This window comes from Chiloscyllium punctatum, chromosome 1 (genome assembly GCF_047496795.1).
Source record: "Chiloscyllium punctatum isolate Juve2018m chromosome 1, sChiPun1.3, whole genome shotgun sequence".
In the NCBI taxonomy this organism is placed as follows: Eukaryota; Metazoa; Chordata; class Chondrichthyes; order Orectolobiformes; family Hemiscylliidae; genus Chiloscyllium; species Chiloscyllium punctatum.
This window is the reverse complement of record NC_092739.1, coordinates 4,679,978-4,701,823: the sequence shown is the minus strand read 5'-3', so window position 1 is coordinate 4,701,823 and position 21,846 is coordinate 4,679,978. Positions and strand designations below refer to the sequence as shown.

General features: G+C 41.9%; 1 protein-coding gene across 4 annotated transcripts in view; it reads left to right on the top strand.

The window, feature by feature from the left end:
- fhdc1 (FH2 domain containing 1) overlaps positions 1 to 21,846 on the top strand; it is a 195,426-nt gene that overhangs the window by 15,142 nt on the left and 158,438 nt on the right. For all 4 annotated transcript variants that reach the window (XM_072588574.1, XM_072589800.1, XM_072589154.1 and 1 more), the window contains exons 2-3: positions 14,333 to 14,366; positions 14,705 to 15,335. In XM_072588574.1, coding sequence (XP_072444675.1) covers positions 14,913 to 15,335 — 423 coding nt within the window. In that variant the 5' untranslated portion in view covers positions 14,333 to 14,366; positions 14,705 to 14,912. The remainder of the gene's footprint in view (positions 1 to 14,332; positions 14,367 to 14,704; positions 15,336 to 21,846) is intronic.

The following is a 21,846-nucleotide window of genomic DNA, read 5'->3' as shown; positions in this document are numbered from 1 at the left end:
AACTTCTCATTTTCCCACATGATACTCCATCTGCCAGATTTTGTCCATCTAATCTGTCTCTGACTGCCTGAACCTTCCTTATATCTTTTTTTCATCGCCAACTTTGCCACCTAGTTTGGTGCTGTTGTGGATTTAGGCCCCATGCCTCTGAGTCATTGATGTAAATTATAAAAGGCTTGTACCACACCACAAGCTTTTATTGTCTGCAATAACCTTTGATGTGACATCTTCTGGAAAACAGTATGTTTGTAGGGTCCCCGTTACCCACAGTGCATGTTGCTCCTTCGAAGAATTCCAATAAATTGGTTATACATGATTTATCTTTGACAAAATCATGCTGTCTCTTCCCAAATTAAATTAAACATTTCTATATGCAAAGATGTAATCTCTTTAATGTTCACTGCTAAATATTTCTCCTTGACATGTGAAGGAAACTGACCTCAAATTTCCTGTTTGCTGGTTACTTCCCGTCTTCCTTTCCAGTTTGATTCATGCTTTCCCGTATCAAGGACATTTTGGACAATTATCACCAATGTACGCACTGCTCCATCAGCTACCTCTTCTGAAACGTTAGGAAGAAATCCACTGAACCCAGAGAGTTGTCAGTCAGTAGCTCCATCAATTTGCTTGGATTCATTTCCCTTGTGATTATAATTTTATTAAGAACTTCTCTCTCTTCTGTCTCCTGATTTACCGTTATCACAGGAATGTTTTTGTATTCTAGTGAAGACGGTAGCAAAATATTTCCTCATTTCTTCCGTCATTTCCTTATTATCTATTATTAACTCCCCATTCTCAATCTCCAGAGGATTAACACTCATTTTGTTTTTAAATACTTGTAGAAATTCTTGCTATCAGTTTTTTCATTCACACGAGCTTTCTCTCCAACTTCGAATTTCTTCCTCCTGATTTATCCTTTTGTTCATTTTCTGCTACTCTTTATGCTCTAACCAAGCATCTATTACTCAGCTTTAAATATTGATGTGTTTTTTAAAGTCTGATTCTTTCCCTAATTTTGTTAATTAGCCATGGATATTGGGGCCTCCTTTTTAGAATTTTTCTTTTGAGTAGAAATATATTTATTCTGAGTATTCTGAAATATCCCCTTAAATGTGTCTCTATTGATCCTTCCTTTAATCTAGTATGCCATTTCACTTTAGCTAATTCAATCTCATATCGTTATCCTTATATAAATTTTAAAGTATTGATGTTAGACTCAGTTTTTTTCCTCACAATCTGGATGTAATGTTTAATAATATTATGGTTGCTGTCCCCTAGCAGTGCCATTACTGTATGGTCATTAATTAATCCTGCAACATTATACAATGGCAAGGCTAATGTGACCTGTTCTGTTATCATTCAAATAGTTTCTTAGAGCAACACAATCTCAAAAATGTTCTATGAGCTCCTAATGGAGGCTACTATTGCAATCTGATTTCTTTTCTCGTGCATATGCAGATTAAAGTCACCCATGTATATTTTCACAAATATCCAACATGTCTTCTGATATGCTTCCTCATACATTTTGGGTTACTGTTAAAAATCGCACAACACCAGGTTCTAGTCCAACAGGTTTATTTGGAAGCACACTAGCTTCATCAGGAGCAGTGCTGTGAAAGCGAGTGCTTCCAAGTAAACCTGTTGGACTAGAACCTGGTGTTGTGATTTTTAACTTTGGCCACCCCAGTACCACACCGGCCCCTCCAAACTATTTTGGTTACTGTTAGGGGCCCAATAGCCACTCACTTGTGAGCTTTCCCTGACTATTCATCCTGTCTGCCCAGACCGATACCACATGCTGATCTCTTGAAACAAGATAATGTCTGATGATTACATAAATATACTTGATCAACAGTGCTACCCCTAAATTTTATCCGCCTTCCTTTTCATCTTAAATGTTACATGCCCCTCAATAATCAGGGCTAAACCCTTCACATCCTGCAGCCACAACTCTGTAATGACTTTCAGATTGTATTTATTTACATCAGTTTACACTGCCAGTTTGTTTACTTTGTTATGAATATAAAGCACAGATATAGAGACTTTGGTGTTGTGTTTTTAGTTATCGTGGTAACACCTAGTCTCCCATGCAGTGCATTCCTAGTTTTTTTTCTCTCTGCCCCTTACTGCCATTCTCCAACCCATATTTCCCATATTTTTACAATGTTTCTTACCTAATCTCTATTCATTGATACACCACATACAACATAGAACATTACAGCACAGTACAGGCCCTTCGGCCCTCGATGCTGTGCTGCTCTGTGAAACCAATCTGAAGCACATCTAGACTACACTATTCCATTCTCATCCAAATTCCTATCCAGTGACCATTTAAATGCATGTAATGTTGGCGAGTCTACAACTGTTTCAGGTAGCTTTCCACATTTGATCCATTCCCCACACTATTACATTTAAATTCCTCACTGCTTCCCAAGTGTAGGTGGTTTGCAAGGACACTGGCCCCAGCATGGTTCAGATGTAGATTGTCATGATTGTACAGTAGCCACTTTCCCCAATACTGGTGCCAGTGACCCACGAATTAAAAATCACATCTCCCGCACCACATTCTTCTTTAATTTTGTATATCTTATACCAATTTGCATGTTCTCAGGTAATAATACAGAGATTATAACCTTTGAAGTCTGCATTTTAATTTAATGTGTAGCTACTCTGCATGTAGAACCTCTTGCCTAGTTCGGTCAGTCATTTGGTATCTAGATGGAACACAACCACTGGATCCTCACGCTCCCACTTCATGTTCCTTTCCAGCTCTGAACTGATGTCCCAAGTGGACACAGGCAGAAATCACAGCCGTCTGGCCTCTTGCTTTTTGCTGCAGAGAACGATGTCAATCCCCTTCAATATGCTATCACCTCGTACATTCCTTGTTGCCCACCCCCTCACCCCAACTTGAATGGCTTCCTGTACCATGGTGCCATGGTTAGTTTGCACATTGATCCTGCAGCTTTGGCTGTGAACCAGACAGGCTGGGAAAACCTCAGAAGTACAGGAGGATTGCAGAAGCTGACCCTGGTGTCTTCTGGGTCCCTTTTGCCTGCCTCACTCATAGCCCCTTTTCGACCTGTCCCTGTCTTCTGACCAGATCTAAAGAACCTGTCCTTTGGTGATGTGACTGTGAAATGAGCAAACAACGATAGGACATTGGAGATAGTAAGGACTGCAGATGCTGGAAATCAGAGTCAATAAATATGATGCTGGAAGAGCACAATACGTCAGACTGCATCAGAGGAGCAGGAAAGTCAACAATTTGGGTCAGGACCCTTCCTGAGGACTGGGTTGGGGGGAAGGTAACTCCGAAATAAATAGGGAGAGGAGGGTGGGAGTGTGTGGAAATGGGTGGGATGATGATAGGTGGATGCGGTAAAGGCAGGTGGGGTGGTGATAGGTGGATGCAGGTAGAGGACTGCATGATTGGTCAGTGGAACGGATAGGTGAGAAGTAAGATGGACAGGTTAGGTCAGGTCAAGATGGCGGGGAGGAGAGGGAGGGCTGGGTATGGGATAACTATGGGGATGGAGAGATTTTGAAGCTGGTGAACTGTATGTTTAGGCCACTGGGCTGTAAGCTCCTGAGGTGGAATATGAGGTATTGTTCCTCCAGCTTGTGTGTAGCCTCATTTTGACAGTGGAAGAGGCCCAGGAAGATGGGCCTACATTTCCCCCATTCCCGATGAAAGGCTTTTGCCTGAAACGTTGATTCTCCTGCTCCTTGGATGCTGCCTGCACCACAGCACCACACTCTCAACCCTAATCTCCAGCATCTGCAGTCCTCATGCGAGGAAGGTGGCGTTGATTGGAGCGTACAGAGCACAGATGCTCCGTGAACTGGTCCCCTAGTCTGTACTTTCTTTCTTCGATGTAGAGGAGACCACGTCGGGAGCAATGGATGCAGTAGATCAGGTTAGAAGTAGTACAGGTGAATCTCTGTTGGATTTAGAATGATTGTTTGGGGCATTAGACAGAAGGTTCTAAGGTAGGTGTTGTACGGTAGCAGGGAAAGGTGCATCTCCCATTGCTCCCTCCACATTGGAAAGACCAAGCACAGACTAGGGGATCGGTTCATGGAGCATCTGCGCTCTGTACGCTCCAATCAATGCCATATTCTGGTTGCTAGCCGTTTCAACTCCCCCTCCCACTCCCCTGGCAAAATATCCTTCCTGGGCCTCTTCCACTGTTAAAATGAGGCTACACACAAGCTGGAGGAACAATACCTCATATTCCACCTCAGGAGCTTACAGCCCAGTGGCCTCAACATACGGTTCACCAGCTTCAAAATTTCATGTCCAGCCTTCCCTCTCCTCCCCACCTCCTTCACCTGACCTGACCTGTCAGTCTCACCTATCCATTGCAGCCTTTACACTGACCAATCACAATAATCCCCTGCTGGCATCCATCTATCACCATCCTACCTACTTCTCCTCAGCTCCATCCCCTCTCTCTATTTATTTCTGAGCTCCCTTCTCCCTCCCTGGTCCTGATGAAGGGTCCTGACCCAAACATTGACTTTCCTGCTCTTCTGATGCTGTTCTCTTCCAGCTCCACATTTTATCAACTATGGGACATTGGTGAGCATCACTATAGTCAAAAGAAAATGAAATAAGTTGAAATATTGCTTGAACGTGCAGGATAAAGAATGTTTCTCAAAGCAATAAGCTTAAGCACAAGAGACTACCTTAAATTGAACAACATGCAAATTAACAATGAGATAAAGAGAAATCAACCTTGTTTGGAGAAGGTAGAAGGGATTAACTGGTCTAACCACTGGATATCACAGAAACATAGTTAAATGCCAGTGGCATACCATAGCGTGCTTGTGTAATATGGGTGAAAAGGATTGATCATATTATGCAGTAACTAAAAGCCAGAGCCACTAAATCTGTTGAATTTCAACTTTTTGTTTGCTTGAGGAATGTGGCCATCGTTGACTAGGCCAGCATGTGTTGTCTGACCCTATTTGCCCTTGAAAAGGTGTTGGTGAGCAGCCTTTTTAAACCACTGCGGTCCATGTGCTACCAGTAGGCCAACAATACTGTTAGGGAGGGCACTTCAGGACTACGACCCAGCAACAGCCAAGAAGTGGCAATATATGTCCAAGTCAGGATGGTGAGTGGCTTACAGGGGAACATGCACATGGTGGTGTCACCTTGTATGTGCTGCACTGGTCCTTCTTAATGAAATTGCTCGTGGTATTGGAAGGTATTGTCTAAGGATCTTTGGTGACTTTCTGCAGTGCATCTTGTTGATGCTATACAATATTGTTACTGAGCATCAGTGGTGGAGTGACTCAATATTTGTGGATGTGGTGCTCATCAAGCATACTGCTTTGGCCTAAGTGGTGTCAAGCTGCCTGTGTGTTGTTGGAGCAGCACTCATCCAGGCAAGTAGGAGGTACATCACACTCCTGCCTTGTAGATAGTGGACAGGCTTTGGATAGTCAAAGAGTGAGTTACGCGGTGCAATATTCCAAACCTCCTGACATTTGCTTATAGCCACTATGTTTATGTGCCTAGTTCAGTTCAATTTCTGGACAATGGTAACTCCCAGGATATTGATAGTGAGGAATTCAATGATGATAATGCCAGTGTCAAGGGGTGATGGTTAGACTGTCTCTTGTTGGAGACAGTCCTTGTCTGGCACTTGTATGATGCAAATGCTACTTGTCACTTGTCAGTCCAGGCCTGTATATTGTCCAGGTCTTGCTACATTTGGATATGGCAAGTTTCAGCATCTGACGAGTTGTGAAAGTTGCTGAACATTGTGCAATCATTGGCGACCATCCTCACTTCTGACCTTACGATGGAGGGAAGGCCATTGATAGAGTAGCTGAAAATGGTTGAGCATGGGACATGGCTGTGAGGCAGAGGTGCGTTGAAGCTGAGATGACTGCCCTCCAACAACCACAACTCTCTTCCTATGTGCCAGTTATGAGTCCTACAGATAGAGTTTTCCCTAATTCTCATTGATTCCAGTTTTGCCAGGGGTCCTTGATGCCACTCTCTTGTCAAATACGGCCTTGATATCAAGGACTGTCACTCTCCCTCCCCTCTGGAATTCAGCCCCTTTTGTCAATGTTTGATCCAAGACTGTAATGAGGTCAGGAGCTGAGTGACCCTGGGGGAACCCAAACTGGGCGTCACTGAGCAGGTTATTGCTGAGCAGGTGCTGCTTAATAGCACTGTTGATGCCACATTCCATCACTTTACTGATGACCATTGAGAGTAGACTAATGGGATGGTAATTCACTGGGTTGGATTTGTCCTTTTTGTTTGTGGATAGGGCATATGTGTGCCATTCTCCACATTGCCAAGTAGATGCCTATTATGTCTGCCTTGGCCAGGGGAGCAGCAGGTTCTGGAGCAGATGTCTTTAGTCCTATTGCTGGAATATTGTCAGGGCCCATAGCCTTTGCAGTATGCAGTGTCTCCAACCGTTTCTTGATATTTGAATGTATCAAATTTGTCTGAAGACTGGTATCTGTGATGCTGAAGACTTCTGAGCAAGGTGCTAAAGTATTCATCCAAATAGATTAATATGAAGACATCACATTAAAAGACTGAGTCTAATACATTTAACAAATATTTGCCACTGGACTTGAAATATAAAGGGGTGGTAATGCCTTAGTGTATTATTTCTAGACTACTAACCCAGCTAATGTTCTGAGCACTCACACTTGAATCCCACCATGGCAAATAGTGCAATTAATTCAGTGAAGAATCTGGAATCAAGGGTCTAATGGTGACCACAAAACCATTCTCGATTGTCAGGAGAAATGCATCCAGTTCACTCATGTCTTTTGGGGAAGAAAATCTGTCATCTTTGCATGACCTGGCCTACATGTGACTCCAGACCCACAGCAATGTGGTTGACTCTTAAATGCCCTCTGGGCAATTAGGGATGGGCAGTAAATGCTGGCATAGTCATTGATGCCTACATCCTGTGAGGGAATTAAAAGAAGTTCTACCCTCTTTCCACCGATGCTGCCAGATTTAGACTCATAGAGTCATTGAAATGTACGGGACAGAAACAGACCCTTCAGTCCAACTTGTCCGTGCTGACCAGATATTCCAACTCAATCTAGTCCCATTTGCCAGCACTTGGCCCATATCCCTGGAGACCAGAATTGCATGCAATATTCCAACAATGACCTCCCAACTCCTGCACTCAATACTCTGACCAATAAAGGAAAGCATACCAAACACCTTCTTCACTATCCTATCTACCTGAGTCTCTACTTTCAAAGAGCCATGAACCTGCACTCCAAGGTCTCTTGGTTCAGCAACTTGTTGAGTTTCTCCAGTAGTTTTTACTTTTGTTTACGATTTCCAGCATCTTTTTTTTAATTCCAGCTTGAAAATATCGTTGTCAATGGATAGCTTGCCACAAAAACTTGCCAGTGCTATTTTGAATCATTTTTTTAATCTTGCGTCCAGTGAGCAGAATAGCGAAGCCTCACAAACAGTCCAGAACGGCCCATTTGAACTTCCCAATCTATGCAGTCATCCGTGACTGGTGCTGTGACAGCAAATATGACAGGTTCCCCCACTGTTAGCACAGCAAGTTCAAGAGAATAAGATCATGATGAAGGCTAGGAGACACCAGGGGGATGGATGGAAAAACATAACAGTTGGGATAAGTAGCAAAATTAAAAATTAATTTCAATACTGAAACAGCAATGAAGCAGTCAGGAAAGAGTTGAAAACTCTGAAACATGGAGAAGAAACAAAATTTATTGAATATTCTAGGTGCATTCATAAAAGAAGGAATATGAGTAACTTGGCTGTAGGAAATGATAACCCTGTCAAAATGAACGACTTTGTCATAAGATCGAAATCCCTAGACAAGTTCAAACATAATTCTACAGAATAATTGGAATTTATGCCAGATTTCTGGAAAGGAAACTAGAGAAGAATGCACATATTGACTGTCCGGAAATATTAGGTGCTGGTCCGTGAAACCTGCCTTACCCCTGAGTAATGATGTGGCTGGAACATTATGACGAAACGCTGTTAATTCTTGGGTTAATTTGGAAGAGACTACACTGAAAGGTTCCTGTCTACCTGATTTGGAGATGCCGGTATTGGACTAGGGTGTACAAAGTTAAAAATCACACAACACCAGGTTGTAGTCCAACAGATTTATTTGGAAGCACTAGCTTTTGGAGCACTGCTCCTTCATCATGTGGTTGTGGGGAATAAGATTGTAAGACACAGAATTTATAGCAAAAGTTTACAGTGTGATGTAACTGGAATTATATATTGAAAAAGACCTGGATTGTTTGTTAAGTCTCTCATCGTTTAGAATGGGCATGTTGGTTTCAGTTCTTTCATATGTAAATCACAGAACTTTTTTAAAGTTACATTCTCTACAATCTTATACTACACAACCACTGGACGAAGGAGCAGTGCTCCAAAAGCTAGTGCTTCCACATAAATCAGTTGGTCTATAACCTGGTGTTGTGTGATCTTTAACTGTCTACCTGCATTCTCTAGTCGATCAAAATCAGTTTGGAGATCACATGGTGTTGCTATAACGATCTTTGAAGCGATGTGATCTCAGCCTCCATTAGCATTCTTCTAGCTTCCTTTTTTGAAATTTTCAGAGAATCCTCACCCACCACACAGTTGCCAACTGCATATTCCATGGGTCAGGAGACATCCTATTCAGCCCCTTCAATCATCATGTAAACCTGGGTCAGATGGTCGTCATTTCCATACTGCTCGAAAGTAACTTTGCCAATGAGGTTTTAAAGCTAGGAATCCTTATTTTAGGCCTCCCACATGTGGACGTATGAACTGGGAAAGAAGTAGACCATTCAGTACCTCAGACCTGCTCCACCCTCCAGGACGTTGATAATTGGTCTGCTTGTGTTCCAAATTCCATATCCCCATCTACTCCTGACCACCTTTAACTCCCTTGCATAACAAGAATCTATCGAACTTTGTCTTAAGAATATTTGATGACCCTGCCTCCGCCATCCTCTGAAGCAGTGTTCTAAAGTCACACAACACTGAGAGAAATAACCTGCCCTCCTCTCATTCCTTAAAGGCTGATCTCTAATTATAAAACAGTACCCTCCCAGTTCTTGAGACACCCGGAGTATGAAACATCGCTGTGTCGACTTTGTCAAGACTATTCAGGACCCTACAACCTTCAATCAAATCATCACTTAAATGAAAACAAGCCCACATTTCCTATCTTTTCTCTGGGCCTTTGCCAAAGCAACTAAATCATCCAGTTTTTAGGGGGGAACCAAAGCTGGGCAGACTACTTAAAGTGCAGTCTGGCCAATCATCTATATGTTACAAATCTATACCTCTGGAAATATGTGAAGCACTCACAATGATCAGTGTGTGAGTGCTGTTGCATACCAATGAGATATTAGAATATTGAGAACAAGAGAATTGTTGCTCGAGGCTCACAAATCAGAGAGAAAAGATTACAGAATTATTTGCCAGTTCTGTTCTGTGTAAAATAATGAAATTAATTATTTGGACTATGCTTGAGGACCATGCTTTATTCTAGCAAATCGCAGTTAGTGTAGATTCTGATGGCAGCCTCCTTGATTCACTGAAACAAGTGACAATCCAAGTGGACAGTGTGAAGTCCTGTGACATGGTGAAATTCCACTTTCAGATCCTGTTTGGTAGAGTTCCATGAATAAAGCTATGATATCAAACTGAAAAACATGAGGATTCATGCTAAATCCTGTGAATGAACTTTCTCAGCCATTAACCAAAGAGTATGTCTTAAAGGAATTGGACAGGTGGGGCAAGTGGTTCTTGGAGGAGAAGCAAAGGATTCAATGCTGGGTCCTCTACTTCTGATTTATGTAGACATGCTCATTACAAATTCTCTAAATAGATTAATCAAATGGCCTGAATAGCCTTTCCATCATCATTTTCTAATGAACTGAATTAAAGCCATCTTGGTGTGATTTAATAGGTTATGATTATTAAAAAAACTAATTTTTTTGTGACTGAAAATGATTTCAAAAATATACCGCAGATGTCACTGAACAAAAACATACTGTTTCAGTAATGTAATAACCATATGGGTGCTTTTTCTGTTAACTCAATCAGTGTATGTAAACACGTTTTCTCTAACTGTGAGTTGATTAAATCATGTGGGAACATGTAGTTTTCTTGCTTATCATGAATAGAATTGTTTTCATGGTGAAAGGAACTGATCAATTTGCATGTGACCTCTTAAAAAGATTTATTTATCAGCACAATACCAGAGATCTGATTACAGGCAGTTTTGAAATGAAGTTATGTTGAAGAACAATGTTACCTTGTCAGGAAATGTTTTCACCTTTGAATAAGATGTTATAAAAATGTATCACTATGTGATTAGTTAATCACAGACTCCCCAAATAAAAGTGGGTAATCATGTGGTCTTAGCAATGCCTGTCTGTAAAGGGGTGTTGTGAACATTACTTGGTGTAGTCCTACAACAAACTCTTCTTCAGTTCTCTTTTGTAGTACATTGAGGACAGCTTCAGTCTCATGTCCTGCTCTCATCTTTGTATTGAATAACTTCATCTTTGCTTCGGATTTCTGGTCTTCTCTGTTTCACATTGTTCTTCTCCAAACCTTTTCTTCCCTCCCTTGACTTCTCTTTTTGATTTCTTTTTATCCATTTCTGATTTTAACTGTTAATTTTCTGTTAGTTAATATCCATTATGAGCCTTGACTCCATTAAATACTTAGAATAAACTTCTGTACATCCTACACCCTGCAAGGAGCCCCATTCCATTCTCCCAATATTCTCATCACCACATCCTTTCCAATGATGCAGGCATTCATACCAGCATTTTTGAGGAGTCTTCTTTAGTTTCGCACTCAAGGTTACCCTCTCATCATGACTGTAAGGGTCTTGGACACATCCATCGCATTTCACATAGATCTGCTCTCACATCTTCCCAGAGAATTACTGTTAAAGTTCCACTAGTTCCACCCAACACAATGATTTCACACAATCTTTCGGTAGAAAAACAATTAGCCTTGCTGGAGGTCCTTGTGGAAACAAATGTGGCTCCTACAGTTGTGATTACAACTAATTATTTAATGTTAATTGTACCCACTAATTTTACACAATAAATTACACATTTGTTATGTAAGACTTGTGCCTCCTCTTGGTTAATACTGTATAGTAGTCTATACTGTAACACTTATAAACCAACAGGTCCTCAGAGTCAGTAAAGAGAGCCTTGAAGACAACAGATTGCAAGCAGCTTTGAGATGCTACATATTTCAATCAGCTTTAATCAAATAAGAGTTAATGTAGAGTCATCGAGATGTACAGCATGGAAACAGACCCTTCGGTCCAACCTGTCCAAGCCGACCAGATATCCCAACCCAATCTAGTCCCACCTGCCAGCACCCGGCCCATATCCCTCCAAACCCTTCCTATTCATATACCCATCCAAATGCTTCTTAAATGTTGTAATTGTACCACCCTCCACCACTTCCTCTGGCAGCTCATTCCATACACGTACCTCCCTCTGCGTGAAAAAGTTGCCCCTTAGGTCTCTTTTATATCTTTCCCCTCTCACCCTAAACCTATGCCCTCTAATTCTGGAATCCCTGACCACAGGGAAAAGACTTTGCCTATTTATCCTATCCATGCCCCTCATAATTTTGTAAACCTCTATAAGGTCACCCCTCAGCCTCTGACACTCCAGGGAAAACAGCCCCAGCCTGTTCAGCCTCTTCCTGTAGCTCAAATCCTCCAACCCTGGCAACATCCTTGTAAATCTTTTCTAAACCCTTTCAGGTTTCACAACATCTTTCCGATAGGAAGGAGACCAGAATTGCACGCAATATTCCAATAGTGGTCTAATCAATGTCCTGTACAGCCGCAACATGATCTCCCAACTCCTGTACTCAATACTCTGACCAATAAAGGAAAGCATACCAAACGCCTTCTTCACTATCCTATCTACCTGTGACTCCACTTTCAAGGAGCTATGAACCTGTACTCCAAGGTCTCTTTGTTGAGCAACACTCCCTAGGACCTTACCATTAAGTTATAAGTCCTGCTAAGATTTGCTTTCCCAAAATGCAGCACCTCTCATTTATCTGAATTAAGCTCCATCTGCCACTTCTCAGCCCATTGGCCCATCTGGTCCAGATCCTGTTGTAATCTGAGGTAACCCTTTTCGCTGTCCACTACACCTCCAATTTTGGTGTCATCTGCAAACTTACTAACTGTACCTCTTATGCTCGCATCCAAATCATTTATGTAAATGACAATAAAAACATTAAGAAATATTAGAAAGAGAAATAATATTTCCATAATAATTTAATGTCAGATAGAGGCTAAACAGAAGACAAGATGTTGGAGAAGACTGTACATAAGATATAGAATTGCTTCACTCTTAAATATAAAGTCTGAACAAGTAATTTCATTTTTAATGCATTCAGAAGATGTGGGTTTCACTGGATAGGCCAGTATTCATGGCCCATCACTAATTGCCCAGAAGCTGTCTGAGAGTCACCACTTCCAGGTTCAACAGCAGCAATATCCCCCCCATGAAGGACAATCAGAGAAATTAGATTCTCCAATACAGAAATGATTCACAAAGAATCAGAATTGATTCTGAGATCGATAGTACACAAGCCAAAGATTTACTTCCAAGTCAGAAGGGAATGTGTTTTGCCAGAACAGTGTAACCTCTCGACCATCTATAATTGTGAACACAGAGCCTTAGGGAGGAGATGGGGTAGTCAGTGTAACTATAAAAGTATTGATATACATCAATTTCTAATTGTTAACAAAAGGGAAAAGTAGCTTGTGGAAGATGTTGTAAAAGGCAATGGTTCTGAAAGAGTAAATGTTAAAGTTGCATTAGCTCCACCCAATCTGATAATGTCTCACAGCCTTTGGCTAGAGAAACAGTTAATTTTGCTAACTGATGGAGACATATGTTCTAATTATGTCTAATCATATTAAATGTACCTATAACAATTATGCAATATATCACATCTTGTATGTAAGATTAGTACATGTACCTGTTTTTGTTAAGATGGTGGAATGGTTTATCCTCTGCCACAAATAATAAATACAGACCTCTAGACTCAGTATAGAAAGGAGGATTGGCAGCAATGAATGACCTCAACCATAAGACAGCAGTGGTTGGTAACCTGGAGATTTGACAGCTCTCCCTCTCGGTTGCTCTGTCCTCACCTGCCTCCATAAGCCTCCACGTACAGCTCAACAGTTCATTTCCACTATTTCCAGTGTGCTGCCATCATCATTCACATCTTCACCTTTCCTTTTGGCATTCCAATGGGAACATGCCTCTGATATCACAGTTCACCTCCAACATCCCATCCCCCTTCCTATGGCACCATTCCCTGAAAATGCAGAAGATGTAACACCTATTCTTTTAACACTACTCTTTCCTACTATTCAAAGCCAAAAACACAGCTTCCAAGTGAAGCTGCACTCTACTTCTTTCAATTTACAATATTATTTTCACTGTCAACAATGTATTCTCCTTCACATTAGGAATACAAACAATTTTGCAGAACACCTCCATTTAGTTTGCCAACATGACCTCAATATTTCTCTGACTTGTCATTTTAATCCTCCTCCTTCCTGTCACCCTGACATTTCTATCCAGATCCCAGCACCTCAACAAGGAATCTTCCACATACCTTAGATAAAGGCAGGGATAGCTAGGGACCATATTCCAGTTTTGCTTCTTTATTCCTTTTCTTGTCACACCCCCATTCCTCGTATCCATGTAAACTTGTCATCAATTCTTCCCATTTTCCACCCAATTATGGACTTTTTGTTTCTCATTATCCAATTTGTTTTGCTCAAAACATTTCTGATAAAAGGTCATTAATTTGAAATATTAGGTCTCTTTCTCTCTCCATATATGGTGCCATAACCTACTGAGTATTTCCAGAAATTTTAATTTTAATTTTCACAATGTACTACATTTGAGCCAGTATTAAACAAAGAAACGCTCTCATGGATTGCAAAGAAAATGTGTCAAACAAAAAAAATCCTCTGTAATGGCTTACAGGAGAGTAATACCAGATGGTGAAATACGAAGTGGACATAACAGAAAGTACCAAATGTGATTCCTGATCGATGCTTTCAGCATGAGTTGGGATGAGGGGAAGAGTATTGCAGTTTGTATTTGTGTCCCTTGTCAGTGAATGGGTGAATTTGCTGGTTCCTGCTGCTGTGTACACTTAACCAAATCTGCTTTTGGGTGTAGAGTAGTCGCATGCACAGAATTGTATTCAGTTCGAGTGACTCAGAAGTGAATGACTGATTTGTATTCTCTGTTACAGGTCCCTGTGAAAAGAAAAGCCATGAGGCAGCAAGGTGGGTGCCTTTAGCCCTTAGTCACCATCTCCCTGAGCATAACAACAGAAGTATTAGGAATAAAGTTTTCATAATTTGTGGCCACAATTTCGATTTTGGTCATTTTGGGGTGGTGTTTTCTCATTCAGGAAAGATCTGTTGGAAATGTATGAATTATCTTGTAAATTTAAATTTCAACAAAACATGAAGCCATAAACAGTTGGGAAGCAACGTGCATCTCCATAGTGGGAATTATGAGGGGTTAATGGGTTCACTTTTTACATGAGAAACATGTGACTGACCGATTAGTTCATTTTATTTATTATCTGTTTTTGTTTTTAATTTCAATCTACAAACAGACTCTAGCACTGAACTAAACCAGCCATGATGAAATATGAGTCTTCTGTGACGTTTCACTCTTCAGTGGGTCATACCAAGAAAATCCTGTGACTGAGTGGAGTCTATCAGCGGATGTTGAAACAATGGTTATAATTTAGCCCAACCCATTAAAAACCTTACAAAGGGGGGGGAATAAAGCCAAGTTACCAATCCTTTCCTGGAATTACAATGCAAGTTATGAGTTGCCTGTCATTTGTAAATGACAAAGAGAATGCAAATTCTCCATCAGTCACTGATTTATCACCTGGACCACCATCGCCATCTCCTCCACCTGCAGGACCACCACCGCCACCACCACCGCCACCGCCACCGCCACCACCGCCAGGACTTCCACCTCCTCCTCCACCCCCTCCTCCTCCAGGTTCCCACCATGGCCAGAAAAAACGGATTCGCAGTTTCTTCTGGAAAACCATCCCTGAGGAGCACATCCGGGGCAAAACTAACATCTGGACTATCAGTGCTAGAGGGCACTCCTACAGGATTGACACCAGTACCATTGAGGAGCTGTTTGGACAGCAGGATGAAGTCAAATCTAAATTTGGCACAACAAACAAGACTTCAAGGTCCCCATTTAAAAGCAGCAACCAAGAGGTAAAATCAGAATTTGGATTTATTTTGTGTTTTCTAATTTATTGTAGTGTGTGGGTTATTTCCAAAATGTATTGATTGCCACATACGGCTCAATGGTAGTGATCTTGCCTCTTTTAGAAGGTTATGGACTAAAATCCGAATAAAAGGATTACAGTGTATTATCTACGCTGGCACTTCTCTGCACCATCCTGGACAGATCTGCACGATTGAAGCTGAGACATTTAAGCAACATTCCAACTGGGTGGGCAAAGCAAGTTCCAAGGCACAACCTCAAAGAAGCACAGGCCAATATTTATCCCCCCAACCATCATCTGAGATTGAAATTGGCACCATTCCATCTGCAGACTCAGAACTTTGGTGAGGTCAGATGAGATCATCTGCTGTACTTGCTTTACTTCTAAAACCACTTAATCAGTCATCTTTATAATGCTGTTACTTGGTCCATGTTTTGCACAAACTGGATACTGTCTATCCTAGGGAATAACAGCGACTGCACTCCTGTGTTCATCACTGTCTAGAAAGCACTTTGGAAAGTCCTGAGGTTGCAAATGGTGTTGTGTTTTCTTGATTACTCTTGAGTGTACTTGAATGAAAATTTAAAGTTCAGCAAAGGCTTTGCCAAAAATGAAATGAAGGATGTTTAAAAGTGATTGCTATTTGAATGGTCAATTTATATTTTAAAAAATCGCCCTCTCCCATTGAAATGTGGAGCTCTGTCTAAAATAATTGCAATTACTAGTATTGTAACATTATGAAATGAAAATTGAAAATCTTGAAACTATCTTGATCAGATGAGCCAATGGGCTGAGATGTGGCAGATGGAGTTTAATTCAGGTAAATGTCAGGTGATGCAATTTGGGAAAGCAAATCTTAGCAGGACTTATGCACTTAATGGTAAGGCCCTAGAGAGTGTTGCTGAACAAAGAGACCTTGGAGTGCAGGTTCATAGCTCCTTGAAAGTGGAGTCGCAGGTAGATAGGATAGTGAAGAAGGCATTTGGTATACTTTCCTTTATCAGTCAGAGTATTGAGTACAGGAGTTGGGAATCATGTTGCGGCTGTACAGGACATTGGTTAGGCCACTGATGGAATATTGCGTGCTATTCTGATCTCCTTCCTATCGGAAAGATGTTGTGAAACTTGAAAGGGTTCAGAAAAGATTGACAAGGATGTTGCCAGGGTTGGAGGATTTGAGTTATAGGGAGAGGTTGAACAGGCTGGGGCTGTTTTCCCTGAATCGTCAGAGGCTGAGGGGTGACCTTATAGAGGTTTACAAAATTATGAGGGGCATGGATAGGATAAATAGACAAAGTCTTTTCCCTGTGGTCGGGGATTCCAGAACTAGAGGACATAGGTTTAGGGTGAGAGGGGATAAGATATAAAAGGGACCAAGAGGGTGGTATGTGTATGGAATGAACTGCCAGAGGATGTGGTGGAGGCTGGTACAAGTGCAACATTCAAGAGGCATTTGGATGGGTATATGAATAGGAAGGATTTGGAGGGATATGGGCCGGGTGCTGGCAGGTGGGACTAGATTGGGTTGGGATATCTGGTCGGCATGGACGGGTTGGACCGAAGGGTCTGTTTCCATGTTGTACATCTCTATGACTCTATTCATCAAATCGCCCAGTGTCTCAGATGAACATTTTGGAAAAATGTCATTTATCAAAAAAAGAAGCTTATATCTTTGTCCTCAAATGCTGACAGACTAGCAGTGCTATTATCAGAATTTTTATAACTCTGATTAAATACTTTTACAGTCTTTTAGTCCTAACCACACCACTTTCTTAATAAAGCTCTGGCAGTATAATTCCTAAAGCCTCAATACAAAAGTGTTCGACTGGACTAGGTGATTCAATTATCATTTGATGATACCTGCATCTATATGTTTAATTTTATCTATACTTAACTAGCAGTCCCAGGAAGGTGATGCCACATGGAGATTCCGAATCTCCCTGTTCTGGGCCATTCTATTGCTTCCTTTCTGATAAAAACCTTGTGTTTGTAGCATAGGCCAGAAAGATTTGCATTGTGATGCATCAGGTACTGGGCTATCGATCAGGCCATAGAGATCATGTTATGTAGGAGACAGTGAGGACTGCAGATGCTGGAGCTCAGAGGTGAGAGTGTGGGGCTGGAAAAGCACAGCAGGTCAGGCAGCATCCGAGGAGCAGGAGAGTCGACGTTTTGGGCATAAGCCCTGATGAAGGGCTTAGGCCCGAAACGTTGATTCTCTGGTTCATTGGATGCTGCCGACCTGCTGTGTTTTTCCAGCACCACACAGATCATGCTATGTACCAGCTTCATTGTATTTTCTTGGTACCATCTCCAATTCTGATTACAGTCCAGTCCTGCATTCAAATGCTGCACTTCAGAGCATGCCAGCTTCTCCCATTGAAATGCTGTTGCCAGGGCACTTTGTACACAGGGACAGAGTCCCATCTCATGAATCGGAACAGGCTGTATCTCAGGGCTCTTCACGGGTTCGCTTAGCATTCACTCACTCTGTGCCTTTTTAGTCTTCCTGCCTTGCCTGGCCCTTTGCTTTATGTTGCATCAGCAGCTTACAGTTTCTGCCTTGCCTTGCTGTTTAGTGGATGCGCAGAGCCAGGCATCTTTCATCGTGGTCAGCAGTCAGCAGTCAATGGGGTGGACCTGTTGCTGTATGAAACTGTGTTGCATCATTCTCATAGCTGCACCATGTGTCAGCAGTATACATAGCAAACACACTACATAGACAATGCCTTAATTTCGTTAGAAGCCAATGTGGCTGCTAGAAGGGAGCTTTTGTCTGATTTTGTCCATGCCTCAACATCTGTGGGGTGTAGCTCTCAGTCAGGTCAAGGGAGACAACCTTCAATGAGGGGATCCCAACACTGTACGTCAAGGGCAGTATCTGCTGTCAGTGCAAGGGCTTTGGTTGTTTGAAGCAGGCAGTCAGGGTCATTTTCGAGAATTGCAGGCACAATGCAAGGATACAGAGGGGCCAATAAGATGGGGTTGGGGTTGGGAAATGGGGTAACACACAAATGAGGTGGAGGGAGATGATAGTGCATTGGAGGACATGGGTTGGGGCTGAAGAGGGTGATTGTTGATGATCACAGCCAGCCCAGCATTGATGGTCTGATAAAGTCATAGAGATGTACAGCATGGAAACAGACCCTTCAGTCCAACCTGTCTTTGCCAACCAGATATCATAACTCAATCTAGTCCCACCTGCCAGCACCCGGCCCATATCCCTCCAAACCCTTCCTATTCATACACCCATCTAGATGTGTTTTAAATGTTGTAATTGTACCAGCCTCCACCACTTCCTCTGGCAGCTCATTCCATCCACATACCACCCTCTGCATGAAAAAGTTGCCCTTTAGATCTCTTTTATATCTTTCCCCTCTCACCCTGAACCTACTCCCTCTAGTTTTGGACTCCCTCACCCCAGAGAAAAGACTTTGTCTATTTACCCTATCCATGCCCCTCATGATTTTGTAAACCTCTATAAGGTCACCCCCTCAGCCTCACCCTATTCAGCTTTTCCCTATAGCTCAAATCCTCCAACCCTGGCAACATCCTGGTAAATCTTTTCTGAACTCTTTCAAGTTTCACAACATCCTTCCTGGAGCAGGGAGACCAGAATTGCACGCAATATTCCAAAAGTGGCTGCAGGCTGTACTAGGCATTGTGAGCAGAATAGCAATCCTAAGACAGGGTTCTCATATGGGACAAGGCCAAGGGTGGGTAACCTATACAGGTTGGTTTCTAATTAGCAAAACATGACTGTGATTGTAGGTGCAATGAAGTTTCAGCCATGTCATGCAGAATCATAGAGTTATACAGCATGTCCGATTGCACTCACATTGTGTGCATAGTGAAGAGTAGCCCCTTGGCTAGCACTAGTTCAACCAGATGTACAGCTGGGCTTTGTAACTGGTGCCAGTGCCAGGAATGCCAGGTGGTTCTGGCAGTGGTGAGTACGTCTGCCTTTGGTGGAGAGGGAAGACAGAGAGAGTGCAGAGCCATTGAGTTGTGGTGCAGGGGTAATGAGGCAAGAGTGTGAGGAAGATCCTGCAAATGTTCCATGAAACTCACCAAAATTCCCACTCAGGAGAAAGTGAGGACTGCAGATGCTGGGGATCAGAGCTTAAAAATGTGTTGCTGGAAAAGTGCAGCAGGTCAGGCAGCATCCAAGGAGCAGGAGAATCGATGTTTCGGGCATAAGCCCTTCTTCATAAACCCGGAACGTCGATTCTCCTTCTCCTTTGATGCTGCCTGACCTGCTGCGCTTTTCCAGCAACACATTTTTAAGCTAAAATTCCCACTCAGCCAATTTCTAAAAAATTCAGCCCAACGTGTGGATGACTGATTCTTGAAGAAAGCATGGTGAAAGAGGTTCAGAATCAGACAGAGCACCCTCCTGTCAGCGACATTGGCTTCTGTTGAAATGGCTGCCATTATCTCTGTAACATTCATTATGGGTGGCTCAGTGGTTAGCACTGCTGTCTCACAGCGCCATAGACCCGGGTTCAATTCCCACTTCAGGCAACTGTCTGTGTGGAGTTTGCACATTCTCCCCGTGTCTGCGTGGGTTTCCTCCCACAGTCCAAAAATGTGCAGGTCAGGTGAATTGGCCATGCTAAATTGCCCAAAGTGTTAGATGCATTAGTCAGAGGGAAATGGGTCTGGGTGGGTTGCTGTTTGGAGGATCAGTGTGAACTTGTTGGGCCGAAGGGCCTGTTTCCACACTGTAAGTAATCTAATCTAATCAAAGAGGCTGGAAGAGGTAAAGAAAGGTTTTTACAAATTACAAGTGGAAATGTGTCCAGAACCAATTATGATTAAAAAGATGTAAGTAGAATTGATTACAATAATTCCTGTTTTATATTGTTCGGGCGGAACATTGATTAGTTAACGGAGCATTAACATTGTTTTAAGGTAATTCTAGCTGAGTTTGACAAAGGGCCACATGAACCAATTAGTGTCATTTTAGAGTGGACCCTTCCCTCTCTTTGACCCTCACTCCTCACTGCGAACTGTCCCATCCGCTGTTTACCTCCTGCAGATCGAAGCTGCTATCCAGAACACAGGACCGTAGAGAAGATTTGGGAAAGGGGCATGGGGATCAGGAAAGGGGGATGAGGATCAGGAAAAGGAGGTGGAGAGTGGACAGTTTGGTAAGAGGATGATCACAGCAACAGGAAGGAGACGGAGTGAAAGGTTCATCGAACAGAATAGGTGACATGCAACAGAAGCAAAGAGAGATAAGCTAGTAGTAAATTACCATCTCTTTTATATTTTTAGATTTATTTTACTTTGGAAATTACTTTACTTTTCAGTATTGGAATTTAGCAATGTAAAGTATTTCAACTTAACAGGGTGCAATGTTTTAATGCTGAGAAACATCCTATTGTACTTAACCACAGCTTTTATATTGGATTTAAAGAGAAAAACATGGTACACTTAAAGTTGTTTAATTTAAAGTAACCCTTTTCAGGAGCACAGCAGCAGCTCAAAGTGAGGACTAATTTTAGATACATTTATAGTACACTTTTACATCCCCAAAATGCTGAAAGTGCTTTCCAAATCTCCATTTTAAAATATTTTTAGAAGGTGAGTGAAGTTGAAATCAATAAAACATATTTAAAGTAGGTTAAAATAGTTAATTTTAATAGTCTAGAAACCAATTGCTGTTTTAATGAAGGAAACCAGTCCACAGTGTTTCAAGATTGTGAGAAAATGGAATTTTAGCATTTCAGTACCATTTGCTAAAACTAACATGCTAGCGTTATGATTAGTCAGCTTCAATCTTCAATAATATGGGCCTTGGCAGCACTGCGTTTGATTTAATGACCTAGTAAGGAGCATGTGAGAAGATTTGCAGTGAGGCTGTTTCCTGCCTTGGTCCGTAGTGGAGAGTTAGGGATCATGTTTACTCAGGAATCCCAACTTTTGAGTCATGTAAAGTCAGAGGAGGTGCAAGTTACCGTGTGCTTATCTGTCTATCCAGTTCGTTAATCTATGTGGCATTCTGACAAGCCCCAGAATGAAGTGTCCCCATAATCTCATTCGATCAGGCATGTTTAGGGATGTTTTGGGAAATAAAATGTTACATAACAGAACAAGGACCAGCGATCTTCTGAAACAAATTCACAAAGCTATTTTTGAAATGTGCAAAAGCATTAAGCTTTCTTAATCTTACTTCCATGAAATTATTCTGTCACTTTTGCGTCGGCAGCGTTTCTCAGTAATGCCTTGGCTCACTTCAAATAGACGCAACACAATTCTAAAATTTGCAGTAGTGTCCCAGTATTCGGTTACTTGTCTTCTGTAACTTGCTGTAGCTGCAGGGTTAGAAGAACAGGAGTAAACAAGTTTGAGATGGAAAAAGACAGCAAGGGCTCAGAATACAGATGAGAGAGAAGCTGCCAAGCTGTAGCTTGCACAAGGAATAACAATGGCAAGGAAAGGAATTCATTTAGCCAGAGGTAGGGCTGGGCGAGTAACTATGAAACTGAACA